Source organism: Curcuma longa, chromosome 18 (assembly GCF_044706935.1).
Source record: "Curcuma longa cultivar G26 ecotype Majalengka, Jawa Barat chromosome 18, ITB_CL_G26_1.1, whole genome shotgun sequence".
In the NCBI taxonomy this organism is placed as follows: Eukaryota; Viridiplantae; Streptophyta; class Magnoliopsida; order Zingiberales; family Zingiberaceae; genus Curcuma; species Curcuma longa.
Genome location: NC_133878.1, coordinates 5,651,580 through 5,670,574, shown reverse-complemented (window position 1 = coordinate 5,670,574; position 18,995 = coordinate 5,651,580). Strand labels below are relative to the sequence as shown.

The 18,995-nt window shown below is 38.8% G+C and overlaps 1 protein-coding gene across 2 annotated transcripts; it reads right to left on the bottom strand.

Moving 5' to 3' along the window:
- Window positions 1–178: 178 nt before the first annotated feature.
- On the bottom strand, window positions 179–14,838 carry LOC141812288 (serine/threonine-protein phosphatase 7). 2 transcript variants are annotated; one of them, XM_074700335.1, is made up of 5 exons: window positions 14,291–14,838; window positions 2,446–2,937; window positions 1,515–1,661; window positions 865–972; window positions 179–522 (listed from the first exon to the last, which is right to left on the bottom strand). In XM_074700335.1, the coding sequence occupies exons 1-5, from the start codon at window positions 14,699–14,701 to the stop codon at window positions 427–429; spliced, it is 1,254 nt and encodes a 417-aa protein (XP_074556436.1). In that variant the 5' UTR covers window positions 14,702–14,838; the 3' UTR covers window positions 179–426. The 2 variants fall into 2 exon arrangements, with proteins under 2 accessions (XP_074556436.1, XP_074556437.1); XM_074700336.1 differs by lacking the exons at window positions 179–522; window positions 865–972 and having other exon boundaries at window positions 1,563–1,650.
- Window positions 14,839–18,995: the final 4,157 nt, after the last annotated feature.

Genomic DNA, 18,995 nt, shown 5'->3' with positions numbered 1-18,995 from the left:
TGCAAGAAGATACTTTGCTGCATACGAGCAGACGTTTACCCTCCTAGAGGTCATCAATGTCAAAACTCACCATCGTAGAGGGTTACCACCTTCGAACAGAAGGTTCCAAGGGGAAAAGCTGTTTTTTTTTATAAAAAAAAAGTAAGAAGTACAAACCACGGCGAATTACAAGTGAAAGTCAATTTGAAAAGGAAAAAAAGAAATTTGCATATCTGCTTTTCATGAGATTGTGCCACTCATCAAAGGCATTCATTCATTTGCCTACAAGCTACCATCGATCGAATTTACCATGGCAACTGGTAATCTACCTCTTGTTTTCTTTTTCTCCTACAACAATGACAGAGATATTACAGTATATAAATATTACCCCAAGCACAAAACAAGGAAACACAGGTCAATGTGTTTCCGATGAATGTGCTACCCCATTCAGCCACTTCCAATAGAAGAGCCATCGTCCATTGATCTCAAATCCAACTCCTCGTCCGAGTCTATTACTTCTTCATAGTCGTAATACGGTTTTACCTGTATGGCCTCCTTATGTGAGCTAACCGTGAAACAGTTATAGCATCAAAAAGGAGTTGAACATGATTGATTGACAATTTATCTCAACAATTGTAATCAAACCTTGATACATTTATATCCTTAACACAATTACCAGCATAATCCCTAAGGAACAATTTGCATTAAGTCATGTAGATGGGTTGACTGAACATGAGGATCAGACATATTAATATTAAAGTAAAGCTTCTCAAATGGAAATTATCAATATTAAGAAGAAGAATGGGAGCAATGGAAATGAAAAAAATAAAAAAATGCATCTATAGTTCCTCCATAATCACATGAGAAACAAGATATTCTTATTACCTGAGGCCTTGGTTTTACAGCTTCAAAGGTATGGAAAACAGGTGAAGCAAAATGAGGTGGCTGCAACACAATATATGCCCCCCGATTGTTGAATCGCTTATCAGTGGCCTGCATAATATCAGGTAGAATGGGAAGATTTTAGAAAAGATATGAAATGAGTGACGATTTTTAAATAATTGGAAGCCGCCATTGAGCTTAGCCTCTACTTGCAAACATGCTGTCAAGGGGAAAAGCTTACAGTTTGCATCAGACCATCACTACCCAACAGGGGAAATAAAATTTAAGCAAGCATGCTAAAAATATATAGCAATAAACTGTGTCCATAACTTCTTCCTTAGTATATTTAACTGGAAGTATCAGTTGCAGATATATTTTGCATGAAGAGCCCTGTGGGACAATTTTATCTTCAGCAAAAAAATATTCAAGCTGGATGTTTCATATGTCATAAATTGAGGAACAGACCGTCCCAATTTTTTCTGTGAGCCATCTCAACTTAATGAAGTCAATATGATCCTCAATGAAACTAATTTGACGAGGTATTAAGGAAAAGGTTGGTAATAATTTGCTAGCACAAAGCTCCAGTTTTACAACAAAGACCTTTTACATATTATAACTCTTTGTATGTGAAAAAAAAACAGTAGTTAAAGAACCTGAAATTGGGGATAGTCTGGAGCACTAAAGAGAGTAATCAGCTGCCCAGATTCTACTTGATGATCTATTGTATAGCCTGCATCCATCCCAGAAAGATCATCCCGTTTAACCCTGGCGTCAGGGCCTTCATGTGACCTGATAATCAACTATAGTTGAAATAGGGAACACAACTTCAGAAAATTCATGTTATCACCATACATCTTGATATTTAAGATCAGTGGACAATGCAACTCAAAAGATAACTTGCAGCTCATCAGATACGCCAAACAAAGTCAGATCATAGTTATCAGCTATTCACTGAACAGATTCGAATACTTTTGAATCCATGATATCCTAAAGAAGCTCTTAGCAGAGATTAAAAAAAAATGCATAAAGACCCCAAAAGAATATCCACCAATGCAAAATATGACCATATCCTAATTAGCTCAATATGTATCACATGGGATGCTTCAAAGAATAACTCATTGAAGAACCATGCAACCAGGAATAATAATAATAATACTCTGAGTCAACCATGTGCCTGTGTTATACTTTTCCAGAATCCAGGTTCCCTGAACTGAAGAAGATATCTATTACTTTAAGTTATATATATATATATTAGAACTTATTACATATCCCAATCTTCTTTGACTAAAAATTTCCTGTATACCTATACTTTTCAGGTATAATCAAGTGCTAAATAAATCTCAATATGCCATTCATTCTGACTTTAAGAAATGGCTGGGTCACATTGTAGTTCAGAGGATAATACTAGGACAGGAGGATGAAGGAACAACGCAGAACTGTCTTCCTGACCCTGTTGTGATATTTTGAAAAAATAAAACAACTTGATTTGATAACTAATGAGGAACAAATTATGACATGGAAAATAATCTACGAAAGAAACAGAAAAGAAATAACTAAAATGCATGATAACAATAAATAACAGACCTTGAACTGATTTTTCTTAAGGAACTCTTCAGTGCAATCAGGGCCCCACATCAAACCAATGCCCCTTTCCTTGTTCGGAGAGAGACCCAAGGCTAATGATGGATCAGACCACAGTACATCACCAGGAATCAAATTCAATCCTTCCCATGGAGGATCGAGCACAGTTCGTCTTGCTTTTGATAGCTCTTCCATGGAACCCAACTTTAAAGAGGTTTCAACATTAGTAACTATCCTACGACCTTTTTTACCTTTTGATCTCTTTGATGGAGTAACATTTATGCTGCGAAAAAGTCCTCCATGAGCTGTATATACAGAATCTGCTATAACAGAGGCTAAGGGAAGATCTTCAAAACATCTTAAGCATTTCCTATAAACTTGTTTGCCTTGGTCTCCATATTTAGCCAATACTTCATTCTCAAAACCATACACTGAGGTGCAATATTTTGATTCATGATTGCCACGGAGAAGAAACACTCGATGTGGTAGAAAAACCTATAAACCAATAATTAAATTATTTTTAATCAAAAACTATTTGATGTAAAGTCAACAATTTGAGCTTTCCAGAAATGTAAGTATTTTATTTATCTTCTCAAGTGGTTTGAAGAAATAAATTATCATTGATATTGTCTGATTTTTTTTTCCTTAAAAATTTGAACTAGCAGAGTCAATTTGTACCAGGACTTTCACGTATTTGATTGGTCTTCTATTGTTCTGCTTGCAGATCCTTGAAAAAAATGCATTGATAACAAACTGGTAAAATGGATCCAAGTTCTTTAGGCATTGTTGGGAAGCTCAATGAAAATTGCTTAGTCATATTTTCATCCTCAGGATTCAATCCATTTAGTAATATCTTCACGTGCAATTCAATCAAGTTTGTAATCATCTACTTATTTTCCCTTACTTTTAACTGCATGTGTTAGCACATGTCTTTTAATTTTTCCATTGAAAATACTTTCTAAGCGTTCCATTTCATTAAGTCGGATTTGGATATTTGTCCTTTCCAAAATTATTATTATTTTTGGATCAAAGGGTTAATTTTGACAAAATCCAACAATAATGTTTTGTTGGAATTTCTCTCAATTAATGAGATTGGTCCAACATGTTGGGTGTTGGGTCTGATAAGTCAACTCGTTGATAAGTCAACGGCTTGAATAGGTAGGACATCAGTATGACAACTAAATCATATCCCTTTACATTCTCGGCGCACCCTTTTGACTGTCAAAGCATCCCCTTTGGGTGGTAGGCATACCCCTTCTAGTAGTATCATCCCCGATTTATTATTGTCAGTCATTGACTTAATAATATTGATCATCGAATCATCTCTATGAATGTTAACACACCTTTTCAGGTCAACTTACCCCTTCGGATAAGAGAATTAAGGTTGAAACGAAAATAAAACTTCTCTCCTTGAGATGATATCGTCTCAGCTAAGTGTTGCCAAGATATAATAACCTACGACTCAAAATAAGAGCACTCCAAATTTCGAAACCTTAGAACTCTTTACAAAGGAGATGGGGAGAGAAGAAATCAAAAGGAGAACTCTAAATTTGAGAGCAGTCTTGGGGCCTTATATAGTGATAAGTGGCGGAGCTACTGGTGGGCCAAGCTGGGCCATGGCCCAGTCTTTGTAAAATACGGGAAAAAAATAGGATTAATGGAATTCGGGTTTAAAACCCGTTAACCCGTTAGGAATTTGTAAAGCCTCAACTTTTCCTCTCCCGAACCGCGATTCGGCTTCTTTCCCCTGCAGCGATTCTTCCTTCTTTTTTTTTTCCCAACCGATCGCGATTCCTCTTCCCCTTCGCGACGCAGCATTTCCTTTTCTTCTTCCGCCCGAAATCGCAATCGGCGTGAGGTCTCCCTCTGCCGCAACTCTCCCTTCTCCTTGAGCGACGACCACGATGATTCTCCGTCGTCGTTCTCCATGAAGCAGAGCCGCCTGCCGCCGTCACGCTAAGGTTCGCAAACAAACGGACGCCCTCTCCTCTCCCCTGCCTACTCACGCCGCATCTCCCTTGAAGGGAGTCCCTTCCCCGCGATCGCCCCGACCATCGCCGTCTTCGCGCTCTGGATCTCACTGTTCGCAGCCCAGAGAGTTGTCGCCTCCTTCACCAGCGAGAAAAGGGACCAAGGTGCAGGGGCGGAGCCAGGATTCTTCCGAAGGGTGGGCCAAATTTTTTTTAACAAATTGATAAAAAATAATAAATATATTTAGATTATAATAAAAAGTAAACAATTATCTAAGAAATGCTTAAAGATCAGCTCTTCGTGTCTTCAAATTCTTGAAGTCTTGAATTATATCATCATAATCATATTTTTCTGCAATTCCACCTTCTATGTATACAAGCAAACTATTGCTAAGAAACCCATCTTCCATCTTACTGCGTAATCTTGTCTTAATAATCTTCAAAGCAGAAAATGCTCGCTCAGCACTAGCTGTGGAAACTGGAAGAGTAACAAGTAGACGAAGCAATCTGTCAACCAAGTTATAAGCAGTATGTCTACTAGTTTCAACCAAACATCGACACAACTCTGTAATTGTCCCAATCTTTCTCAACTCAGCATCTTGAGAAATATCCAAAACAAAATGATTCAACTGATTCTCTAGCACATACCTATCTTGTAGGCTGAAATCCTCTGGATAGTATTTTTCCACCATTTTGCATATCTCTCCAGCATTAAAGGATCTAAACTCATTTCTCGGAACTAAAGTAGCCATAATAGATAAAAGATCCATTACCTTCTCATTGAACTTGTAATTCAATTCCTGTAACTGAGTATCTATTGTAACCAAGAAAACTTCAATTCGAAAGAATCGTTCATTGGTAAAATGATCAGGCTGCCGACGTGCACGTCCACCACGTAGAATATAAGTTTGTTCCATATCTGGAACATCAATGTCATGCTCTTCACAGAACTCTTTAACTTTCATGAAAAAACAGTTCCATCCATCTTCCCTCATATTTTGGAGAAGTTGCTTTGTAGATGCTACTATACGAATAGCATTTACTATATCCTGTGTCTTCGTTTGTAATGCTTGACAAAGCATATCTGTAATTCCCAATACTTCCTTCATCAAGCACAAGATAAACACAAACTCAAAAGACACAAGATAACCAAAAGCAGTATCTCCATCAGCACGAATTGAACCAGATGATCCATCAGCAGCAATATTTTGAAGAACAGAACTTACTGCATTAAACATATTCATAAGGCTAGAAATAGAATTTAGGTGAGAACCCCACCTAGTGTCACCTGGTCGTTGGAGTGAACCAACCTGATTTGCTCCTTGACCTGTTTCAAGTTCACCAATAGCTAATAAGTGAGCTAGCTCAATTACTTGAGAGTCTCGGAGTTCATCATGACGTTTTGCAGATGAGTCCACAGTGTTCACAATGAACAAAAGTTTCTGAAAAAACTGACACACTGGAACCACATCATTTGAAGCAGCAACTAGAGCAAGCTGTAAACGGTGAGCATAACAATGCACATAATAAGCATAAGGACATTCTCTGAGAAAAAGAGCTTGCAATCCATTCAATTCTCCCTTCATATTACTGCTCCCATCATATCCTTGACCTCGAAGATTCTTAATATCCAAAGAATGATTGCGTAGAACAGAACATAATTCATCCTTCAACGTCATAGCTTTAGTGTTTTTGACATGTATTACATCAAAAAACCTTTCCTGCAAAACTCCAGCTCCATCAACAAATCTAAGCACTAAAGCCATTTGCTCTCTTTTTGCAACATCACAAGTTTCATCAACAATGATAGAGAACTTAGAGTCTCCAATTTCATCTCGGATATGCTTACGTACTGCAACAGCATAAATACTCAAAATTTCTTTTTGAATATCAGGCGAAGTGTATTTAGAATTACCTGGAGCATTTTCCATGACAACCTTTTCAACTTCAGGATTGAATTCAGCCAAAAGTTTCACTAACTGCAAAAAATTCCCCCGATTCCTTGACTGAATTGACTCATTATGACCTCGAAAAGCACAACCTTGAAAAGTAAGCCATCTGACAGCAGCAACTGAAACTTTTAACCTTAAGCGATTCTTTTCTCTTTCTTCATTGGTGTGCACATTGATGATGTTTTCCACATGCCCAGATTGGTTCAACAAATCCTGACAAGATCTCAAAGCATTGTTATGATCAGAACAAGGACTAGAGCCAACATGAGTTAGAAATGCACATTTCTTTCCATTACGCACTCTTTTCCAATCAGAATAACCTTGTACAGTGAAGACATCAAATCCAGATCTCTTATTCAAATTGCTACTAAAAAGAAAGCAAACAAAGCAATAGGCACAATCTTTGCTCACAGAATATTCCAACCAAGATGGATATTGCTTAAACCATGAATATTGAAACCTGCGTTTATGCCCTGGTGGACCAGATGGTTTATACTCATCCAATTGTGGTTGCATAGGACCTAATTTCAAGTAAGCCCTGCGAACTTCATCCCTTTGATTTATTGGATATTCCCAAATTTGTGGTCTTAGTCCAGGATCTCTTTCTAGAAATTCAATTCCTCTAAATATCACTTCACCTCTGTTGGATACTTCTTCTTGTTTTTCTGGATTCTTAGTATCAATATTTGATGGTGAAATAATGGGAGAAACTTCATCAGACTCGTGCACTTGAGGAAAAGAAGCATCTACTTGTTCTTCTGAGTCCATCTCATCTCTTTTTCTCTTGAAAAATGAATGCAGAGTTTTATTCTTCCCCATCATCTAATTCTGAAAAAGAAAAGAAGCAAGAAATATAAAACACAAACAACTCAAAATACACAAATTAAACATCATCATCCACTTTTAATCATAAATTAAAAATTTAAAGTGGACACTGGAGAAATTACTGAACTCTGGAGAATTAACTAGAAATCAATCGCGTTTGGGAAGCTTCATTCAACATCAACCAACCAATCCAACAAAACCAAAAATTCCAACATCAACAGGCCAATGACCCAACCCTAAACCGAATCAAACACCCACGATCAGATGATCAATCCATGGCATCCGGGTCATTCCAGATGACGCTTCCCAAACGCGATTGATTTCTAGTTAATTCTCCAGAGTTCAGTAATTTCTCCAGTGTCCACTTTAAAATTTTAATTTATGATTAAAAGTGGATGATGATGTTTAATTTGTGTATTTTGAGTTGTTTGTGTTTTATATTTCTTGCTTCTTTTCTTTTTCAGAATTAGATGATGGGGAAGAATAAAACTCTGCATTCATTTTTCAAGAGAAAAAGAGATGAGATGGACTCAGAAGAACAAGTAGATGCTTCTTTTCCTCAAGTGCACGAGTCTGATGAAGTTTCTCCCATTATTTCACCATCAAATATTGATACTGAGAATCCAGAAAAACAAGAAGAAGTATCCAACAGAGGTGAAGTGATATTTAGAGGAATTGAATTTCTAGAAAGAGATCCTGGACTAAGACCACAAATTTGGGAATATCCAATAAATCAAAGGGATGAAGTTCGCAGGGCTTACTTGAAATTAGGTCCTATGCAACCACAATTGGATGAGTATAAACCATCTGGTCCACCAGGGCATAAACGCAGGTTTCAATATTCATGGTTTAAGCAATATCCATCTTGGTTGGAATATTCTGTGAGCAAAGATTGTGCCTATTGCTTTGTTTGCTTTCTTTTTAGTAGCAATTTGAATAAGAGATCTGGATTTGATGTCTTCACTGTACAAGGTTATTCTGATTGGAAAAGAGTGCGTAATGGAAAGAAATGTGCATTTCTAACTCATGTTGGCTCTAGTCCTTGTTCTGATCATAACAATGCTTTGAGATCTTGTCAGGATTTGTTGAACCAATCTGGGCATGTGGAAAACATCATCAATGTGCACACCAATGAAGAAAGAGAAAAGAATCGCTTAAGGTTAAAAGTTTCAGTTGCTGCTGTCAGATGGCTTACTTTTCAAGGTTGTGCTTTTCGAGGTCATAATGAGTCAATTCAGTCAAGGAATCGGGGGAATTTTCTGCAGTTAGTGAAACTTTTGGCTGAATTCAATCCTGAAGTTGAAAAGGTTGTCATGGAAAATGCTCCAGGTAATTCTAAATACACTTCGCCTGATATTCAAAAAGAAATTTTGAGTATTTATGCTGTTGCAGTACGTAAGCATATCCGAGATGAAATTGGAGACTCTAAGTTCTCTATCATTGTTGATGAAACTTGTGATGTTGCAAAAAGAGAGCAAATGGCTTTAGTGCTTAGATTTGTTGATGGAGCTGGAGTTTTGCAGGAAAGGTTTTTTGATGTAATACATGTCAAAAACACTAAAGCTATGACGTTGAAGGATGAATTATGTTCTGTTCTACGCAATCATTCTTTGGATATTAAGAATCTTCGAGGTCAAGGATATGATGGGAGCAGTAATATGAAGGGAGAATTGAATGGATTGCAAGCTCTTTTTCTCAGAGAATGTCCTTATGCTTATTATGTGCATTGTTATGCTCACCGTTTACAGCTTGCTCTAGTTGCTGCTTCAAATGATGTGGTTCCAGTGTGTCAGTTTTTTCAGAAACTTTTGTTCATTGTGAACACTGTGGACTCATCTGCAAAACGTCATGATGAACTCCGAGACTCTCAAGTAATTGAGCTAGCTCACTTATTAGCTATTGGTGAACTTGAAACAGGTCAAGGAGCAAATCAGGTTGGTTCACTCCAACGACCAGGTGACACTAGGTGGGGTTCTCACCTAAATTCTATTTCTAGCCTTATGAATATGTTTAATGCAGTAAGTTCTGTTCTTCAAAATATTGCTGCTGATGGATCATCTGGTTCAATTCGTGCTGATGGAGATACTGCTTTTGGTTATCTTGTGTCTTTTGAGTTTGTGTTTATCTTGTGCTTGATGAAGGAAGTATTGGGAATTACAGATATGCTTTGTCAAGCATTACAAACGAAGACACAGGATATAGTAAATGCTATTCGTATAGTAGCATCTACAAAGCAACTTCTCCAAAATATGAGGGAAGATGGATGGAACTGTTTTTTCATGAAAGTTAAAGAGTTCTGTGAAGAGCATGACATTGATGTTCCAGATATGGAACAAACTTATATTCTACGTGGTGGACGTGCACGTCGGCAGCCTGATCATTTTACCAATGAACGATTCTTTCGAATTGAAGTTTTCTTGGTTACAATAGATACTCAGTTACAGGAATTGAATTACAAGTTCAATGAGAAGGTAATGGATCTTTTATCTATTATGGCTACTTTAGTTCCGAGAAATGAGTTTAGATCCTTTAATGCTGGAGAGATATGCAAAATGGTGGAAAAATACTATCCAGAGGATTTCAGCCTACAAGATAGGTATGTGCTAGAGAATCAGTTGAATCATTTTGTTTTGGATATTTCTCAAGATGCTGAGTTGAGAAAGATTGGGACAATTACAGAGTTGTGTCGATGTTTGGTTGAAACTAGTAGACATACTGCTTATAACTTGGTTGACAGATTGCTTCGTCTACTTGTTACTCTTCCAGTTTCCACAGCTAGTGCTGAGCGAGCATTTTCTGCTTTGAAGATTATTAAGACAAGATTACGCAGTAAGATGGAAGATGGGTTTCTTAGCAATAGTTTGCTTGTATACATAGAAGGTGGAATTGCAGAGAAATATGATTATGATGATATAATTCAAGACTTCAAGAATTTGAAGACACGAAGAGCTGATCTTTAAGCATTTCTTAGATAATTGTTTACTTTTTATTATAATCTAAATATATTTATTATTTTTTATCAATTTGTTAAAAAAAAATTTGGCCCACCCTTCGGAAGAATCCTGGCTCCGCCCCTGCTAAACAGTGAACATTGATGGACAATGCAATTCCAAAATGTTATTTGGAACTATGCAAGCAAGTGTTGACCGACAGTCCCACATGAACCAACATTGGTGCATACTTGAGTTAGCATTCATGGTCCATGGACCATGGACCATGGACCATGGACCATGCTTGTGTATGAGCTGATGCTCTCGTTCAGTCAAGTCAGACCAAACCGATAATATCACAATTTCCTCTCACTCAAATAGTTTTAGACATTAATTTTTCATTCACTCGAGAAAAATTGATTTATGACAATCTTACTTGTGAAATAGTGATCTATGTCCCTGTTCAACCAATTGATTACAAGAACCAATTTACAACAACCCCCCCCCCACACGAATATAACTTATAAATTATTTTCAATAGATCTCAAATAAGAGTTTCAATAGGTAGATTATTGCATCGAGAGAGACAGCCTTTGGCTTTAACTCTTCTATGATAGAATATGATCAAATTTACTTAGCTATACAATGAATTGTCTTCAACTATTCCGTTGGTATAAATCAAGACAATCATACTCACACAATTGCAACCTATACTTCTACAAGTTCTCCATCGTGTCCATTTTAGCCTTGGCCAATGCTTGGAATTCTTAAATACTTACAATCCCTCATTTCACACTTGCATAAGTTATCTCCTATCAAGAGTATCTACAATACCTTATTGTACCCTATGTGGTACAATATAGGAATTATTAATAGTCTTTTACTCATCCTTTATCCATTTGCAGACCACACCTTTCTATCACAAGAATAAGTTGGAGTAATTACTTCTAAATGCCTCGAATTTTATAGCTTAGTTGTCCCTTTCAAATCATGATCTTGAGATCTCCAATTTGGTCAATATGGTTAGGACTACTTCTTGATTCATATGTTGGATTTTCGATTGATTTCGCTATACATGCAATTTAATTCATCTCTTGGTGAGGCTCTACACGATTCTTCATATTCAATAGAAATCACACCACTAGAGATTTAGTGTTTAAAATAATATTAAGTCTACCATTTGACACAATTTTATGCCCTTCTTGTAGCTTCTTGGCTATCGTAGTGCATCATAACTAGTGGCATGTGTATAGATGCAATTCTTTTGGCCCAAATTTAGTTATTTATACGTTGGTCCAACATCCCCGCATATATTGGCTTTGTAGGAAGGTTCGTGACCTTTCCATAACTTGTGTAGAGTTTTATCTCTTACTGGGGTTTGTGGTTTGCCAAGAGGACTTCCCTCATAATTTTTGGATTGAGGTGAGTAAGATACATTTAATTGATGAATGCTTCTTTCTCAGAAAAACATTCTTCGAACAATACCCTACATTCTCTTCCTCAATCATTATAGATGATTTTGCTTAGTTAATTTTCTCAATCACATTTATAGTGTTTTTAAACTCCTCAAAGGCCTCAATCATACTTCTCAGCAAGTATACATATCTCTTACAATCATCAATGAACTATCCTTCTTAGTGAAAAGACAAAAGTTGTAACATTTTTGGTAAAGTTCCCTTTGCATAGCCCAAAGTCACATTCTAGTTCAAAACTGCTCATCCTTGTTTAGCCTCTTAACCACGTTAAACTAAAGTTACAACTCTCATCAAAAGTTGATCAAGATTAACTTTTGGCCGCTCGGAGACGACCATAGGATCTCGAAGACAAAAAAGGCGAGGACGTCTCTAATGCCGTCGGATCAAGAGCCAAGATTGACCCGATCTTGGTAATTATGACGATCCGAACAACACCTCGATCCCATCAGTTGGTCAATTCACTTTGATTGACATGACCTTGGAAAGATACAGGCACAGTGATTGGAACAATCGGCGTAATGGGTGAGGCTCAAATATCAAGGTTGATAGCACACGCCTGCATTAAAGGCACCTGGTTGCCTTCGGTGCATGAAGGAACCTTCGTCACACTTGGGATTCGCAATCTTGCAGCGTATCTTCCTTACCAACGCTTCGACAATCATGGAAGCATGCTGAGATGGCCATCCTGCTTCCACAACACAATCCAGTCAGTCGGGCTCATGCCTCCTTCGACTAGACTCAAGGGGGAGGCTTGTGATGTGGAGCATAGTGAGGGCTTTCACTTCACATGTAGCAAGAATATCAATAGCCTAGTTGAGGTGGAGGTTAGTAAGGTCAAGATAAGTCAATAGGACTACCATCACTCGACCTACCCGAGACGATAGGTTCATCCACTCAGCTCGGCCAATCCAACACCATCATCTCAGTCGGCTCAACTCTACCAACCCAAACAGTCGATAGAGCTAACCCAAGACAAGGGGCTCAATCACTCGGCTCAACTCAACTCGGCTCGGCTGATCCAACACCATCGCCCAGTTGGCTCAACTCTACTGACCCAACATTCTTACTCAGTCACCTCGATCCCACCGATAGGACCTCTCTTTAACATGTCAAACTCTTGGCTCAAGTTCCCCAATTAGTCAACGACACGCGAGACCTCACGTGGGTTATCATAATAAGTGGAATAACAAGGTCCCTATAGCGTGATCCCACACAATCTTCTACATGATAGGACGTGGGTGATTTGACAGACATGGCGATGGAATATTACCTTACTGTGATAGGACGACTCATTAAGGAAGCAAGAAGGTACTATTCCTGGTGCTATAAAAGGAGTCCGCAGATGTAGATAAAGGTATACTAATCATATACACATTCACCAACTATCCATCCATTATATCTCATTTTTACTGTTCTTCTTCTCTACCTCTCTCGTCGAAGACTTAACTTGAGCGTCAGAGTAGCTAAGCCAGGGCACCCTTGGCTTCCATTCTAACTCTCTTTCTCTCTTAAGCTTTACAAGCTCAGTCAGTCTAGCTCTCCCTTGGTGTTCAGTGACTCCATCAACATCAAAGACAGTTATCCGGTGGCTCATCCTACGGCAGTCTCAGGCAGGAACAATATCCCTTTAGGATTCTTGACACACCCCTTTGGCTATTGAGGTACCTCTTCAGGTGATAAACATATCCCTTTTGGTAGCATAGTCACTGACTTAATAATGTCAATTATTGAATCATCTCTATGGATGTCGATACACTCTTTTAGATCAAGTGATCCCTTAGGATAAATGAATTAAGATCGGGGTAAAAGCAAGCCTTCTCTCTTTAGGATGATATTGTCGGCATAAATACTTATGGTTGATTGACAATTACTTGCAATATACAATGACATATGATTTAAAATAGGAATACTCAAATTTTGAGTTTTGGCACTTTCGAATGCGTGAAACTCTTTATAGAGGAGAGGGAGAGAGAAAAATTTAATAGAAGAACTCATAACTTGAGAATTGAGTGATATGAGAGAGTAGTGTTGAGAACTTATATATAATATTGAAGAGGTAGTGTAAACAAGTATAACGGGCAACATGAATGGAATATTTCCATTATTGGGAGAGAAGACAAATCTTTCTTCTCAAGCAAAGGGAACCCATCTGAATAGTGTCAGACAATGCAATTCTCACATGTCATTTGCCACCATGCAAGCGTCAATCAGAACTGCCATTCTTTCATGTGCAATTAACGCGCATCTTAGAAATCCCTTGATTTTAGTGTCAAACAAACCAACATTCGAACATAGTCGAGTTAGCATTCATGCGTCAACATCTATGGACCATGCTCATGCATAAGCTCAAGCTCTCGTTTGTTCATGCCAGATTAAATCAATAATATCACGATTTTCTTTATGAATAGTTTTGAATATTAATTTCTCATTCACCTGGTAAATTGATCTACGACAGTCTACACGCAATATAGTCATTCATGTCCATGTCGTTGTTCGACCAATTGGTTACAAGAACCAATTTCCAACAAATGGTAACCAACCAATATGGATTAACAAAATTAACCCAAAGACCAGTGGTGATGTTTGGATATTTTGCAGAGTAAAAGGTACAAAACGTCATAGCTTTACCATAAACTTGTTAATCAGGTAAGAAAACCTAGCTTTGCTATAGGAAAAAAGAAAGGAAAATACGAGACCTTCCAAGCCAGCAGAAGAACAAAGGTTTCGAGCCCCCACGCGCCACGATCCACATAATCACCGTTGAAGACGAACAGCCGATCCTCCGCCGGGAACCCAGCGTCCTCCAACAAGAACAAGACATCGTGTAGCTGACCGTGAACATCCCCGACGACAACGACGCTGCTCAGCTCCTCCTTGTCGGCGGGAATACTCACGCAATTAGGCTCCTTGTGAAGGACATCGGAGGCGGCGAGGAGGAGACGAGCGAGGACGGGGAAAGGGAGGAGGGTGGGGAGATCGGAAGGCGGGAGGTTGCGCGAGGACCAATCGAGGATGCCCGTCAAGAGCCGGATCCAGTCCATCGACAGGGAACCATCCGGGGGCCAAGAAAGGGGGAGGTGGGGGCAGGATGCTGCCGGATCCTCCATGCAGGAGGCGGTGGAAGCAAAACTCCTCGAGTGCCGGGAAGGGATTCAGGGCAAGTGGTGGCGGAGATGAGGAAATCGCCGGCCCTTGCGCCGCCAATGCGGAAGGTACACGAAGCGAAGGGAAAGGCGCCGCTTGGTTCACGGTATCCCGAAATAGTATGCAATAGATCCGATCGTGCCAGCTCAAATCCGAGTCATTCAACGAAACAGACCTAACGGTTCTATTGGACCGGACACGATGCAAATCCGGTCACCTCAATTTCACGTTATATCAGCCGAATATCACATGGGCCATGTCAAACATTAAATAGTCTATTAGGACATTTAATATTTTTTTAAATAAAGGAACTTTTTTAAATAAAAATTAAGAAATTTAAAATAATCAATAAATACTTAAAATTTAATTAATTAATTTAAAAATATTTATATTTGTGATCTAAATTTGACCTTTTCACTTCTCTATGCGAATTATCTATATTTTTTCTTTAAAAAAATATCAAATTAATTAACTTATTTTTATTATGCTAATGTTAATTTTATTAGAATTTGAATTTGACGTTGAGATTCTACTTAATTTTGTAGAGGTGCCCCTCTTTATCTATCTAATCCTTCTTATGTCGATGGAATCTCCCTTCTCTTTCCTGACTTGGGCACACCATCTCTTTTGGATTTGATAGAATTTCTGACCTCTTACCCCGAGCGGATCTCCTATCTTCGAATCAACACCAGTTGGTACAACTGAGGAAATACCTTCATATAGGGATGGCAACGGGTTCGGGGATTGGTGGGAAGCCTTTTTCATCCCCGTCCCCGAAACTCAAACCCATATATCATCCCCGTCCCCATCCCCGTCGGGTATCATAATTTAAATATCATCCCTGTCCCCGTCGGGTTTCGGGTATCCAGCGGATTTCGAAGATCCCCACAGATTTCGGAGGTGGTTTTTCCCGCGGGTATTTCCATGGGTATCCCCATACCCATACCCATCCTCATCCCCGTCATGACATATTTTAAAAGTATTTTTTTTAATTTATTACTTTTTTTATTAATTAAAAAAAGAAAGGGGTGCATGGGTTCCTCATCCAATACCCTGATCCTTCTTATTTTGAAGGAACACCAGAGCCCCAATTTTATTCTCAAGTACATTAACAAATCATTCTTTCAAACAAAAACACCTCAGTTGTATGAGATCATCAATTTCTACCAACTAGAGTCATTATTTACCTGCACAAGTGACATCAATCTTGACCTCTGTAAGGAATTTTATGTCAATCTTCGTCCTGTTGGTATTAATGACAACCGATATGTGTCCACAGTAGCAGGGGTTTCAGTTCAGTTTAACACTGAAATTCTCCGATCTTTTCTAGGTCTACGACCTTCAGAGAACCCGTTCATTTGTTTTCCCGATGTTGTTGGTCCTATCACTGGCTCTTTTGCCCATGTTACCGTGAACCAAATTCATGAACACTATTTTGGTACCCCCAGAAATCCATTTAAAAATATCTTTCATGCCACCGAGATGTCTGCCATAAATTATGTCTGGTATAGAATTATACTAGATTGTATTCTTCCCATTGTGACCCGAGGTCGGGCAATGATCCGAATTCCCCACTTGATTATGATGTATGCTTTAGAGCAACATCTTGACATTGACATTGCCCGTCATGTCTACTCTTCCATCCTTTATTACTCGGGTCCTACAAATGGCAAGCTCTATATGTCATTTTGCCACATCATTACTCAGTTTCTTGCATCTAGGGGCATTGATATTTCAGTAGGTACCATTCGTCACTTATCAAAGGATTACGACCAGATAGCCCTGCGACATTTGAAGCTGGCAAAGATCACATACCATGGTGGCACTATAGTTTGGATTCGTGACATTGAGGGCGGAGCTGCGGATGAGTCTTCCGAGTCTGAGGAGGATGAGGATGATGATGCACCTGCAGCACCTGCTGCTGCTCCTCCTCCTGCGGCTGGTGCACCCCCCACACATGGCTTTGAGGAGCGATTCACTCGTCTGGAGGGGATGGTGCATGACGTTGGTGGTCATGTCATGACTTGTCTTGAGGAGGTTCGAGGCCTCCGTCAGGAGTGGACATCTGCTGCACAGAGACAGCACGAGGCGTATATGCAGCAGCAGCAGATGTACGACATGATGCAGAGGATGCACATGTCCTTCCAGGCTCCTCCACCTCCTCCACCTCCTGCTGGTGATGATGATGAGATGTAGTATGATGGATTTCTTGATGGATTTGTTTATGGATTTTGTTGATGGATTTGTTGGATTTGGGTGTTAAACTTTTAAACTGTGGTTGTTTAAAACTTGCTCTGTGGATGTGGATGCTAAATAGTTTGAACTACTTGTATTATGACTAATTATTTTTTTATATTATGTTTCATATTTCTTGCTATTTAGTCATGATTATGCTTTGTTTATCTTGTGTAATGATACATGAAGGGTTAATGGTTTAGGGGGAGCACATTGAATTTTGAGAAGAAAATCAAAAATAAAATTCAAAATCTAAGATTTTAGAAACATTTCATATTGATTTCTTAAACATTCTAGACCTATCCATTGGTAGAGAATCATATTCCTCATCATTGTTGATACTAAACTCTTAATAGCTTTAAGAGTTTCATATTTTTGATACATAGTATCAAAATCATATTTTAATATGGTAAACTTTTTGAAATTATTTTTTCCTGGTCATATATGATGTAAGTAATTACAGTATAAAATTTCATAATTTTTGGATGAAAACTGAATTACTTATGCATTTTTGAAGTTGGGTCTGAAAAATAAGTTTTTCAGACATCAGTCGACTGCATCAGATACCAGTCGACTGATGTCACTGTTTATCACTATTTTGACCCGTTTCTTGAGAGTTGGACATCCTTTGACCTCTATTATTTGATGTATGCTCTAGGAGCATATTTTTGGTCTATAGGAATGTTCAAAACCTACAACTTCGATGTCAACAACCAATTGTTGGTGCGTGTTATAGGGGGAGTAAGGTTTTAGGGGGAGTCCGTGCCAAAATTGGTCAATTTGACAAATTAAGCTCCCTCTTGGATTTTTATTCTATATGTTATTTAATTCTACCTCCTTGAATTAACATGTTTTTGATGATTGTCAAAAAAGGGGGAGAATGGATTGTTTAAAGTTAGGATTTAATGCTATTCATGATTTAATGCTCATGTTGTTCATGCTTATTGATGCTTATTGATTCATTATGCTTATTGATTCATTATCACTGGAATTAATTATTGTCATTTTATACATGCTGTATTAAAGACCTAACTTAAATGAATTTTTGCCAAACATCAAAAAGGGAGAGATTGTTGGTGCAATCTTGCCCCAAGTGATTTGGATTTTAATGTTTGGCTAAAATGAGTTTAAGTTAGGCAATGCTGGTGATCTAACTTGTGTGGTTTGAGTCCACAGGAAAGTCCAGGAATGGAGTCTTGGCATTTGGTGAAGTCCCGGAGGCGCGACCTCTTGGCAAAGGATGAAGTCCCGGAGGCGAGGCCTCTTGGCAAAGGATGAAGTCCCGGAGGCGCGGCCTCTTGGCAAAGGAAGACTTAGCACGACGAAGCTGAGGGAAACGTCTCAAGCTAGTGCAAGGAAGGGCACGAGGCTTGTGGAAGACGTTTGAAGGCTTGCGTCAAGGCTAAGGGCTGAAGAAGAAGCTGGAAGGGGAGTTTCAGCTTGATCAGTCGACTGGCACTGTTGATGCAGTCGACTGGTGGTTGATCAGAAGCACACACAGAGGTTTCAGATGGATCAGTCGACTGGCACTGTTCACCAGTCGACTGGTGACCAAACAGAAAAATCAGTCGAGTCCATCAGTCGACTGGCATCAGTCGACTGGTGATGGTGCAGTCGACTGATAGACTACCGTTGGGGTGACAGCTGGCTAATTAAATGCAGATTAAAGAGTCGTTGAAGCCCATCAGTCGACTAGCCCTTGGAGCAGTCGACTGATGTACGAAAATACATAAAAATAGAAGTCGACGCCGAAGAAATTAACAGTTCATTTTCTCATCTTTCTGGCAAAACTCTGACTCTGTAAAAGCTTTTCTTCTTCTTCCTCAAACTTCACTTATATCTTGTGAAAGGAAGAGACTGATTGTGTGAGGGTTTCTCCGCCTTCAAAGTGTTCTTTGAAAAGGAGGATTTTCATAGTGGAAAAGGTCGTCTGTGTGTGTGGATCCTTGGATTAGTCACCTCGTAGAGGTGGATACCAAGTAAACAAACCGGGTTAGCGATTGTGCTTTTCTTTTCGTGTTT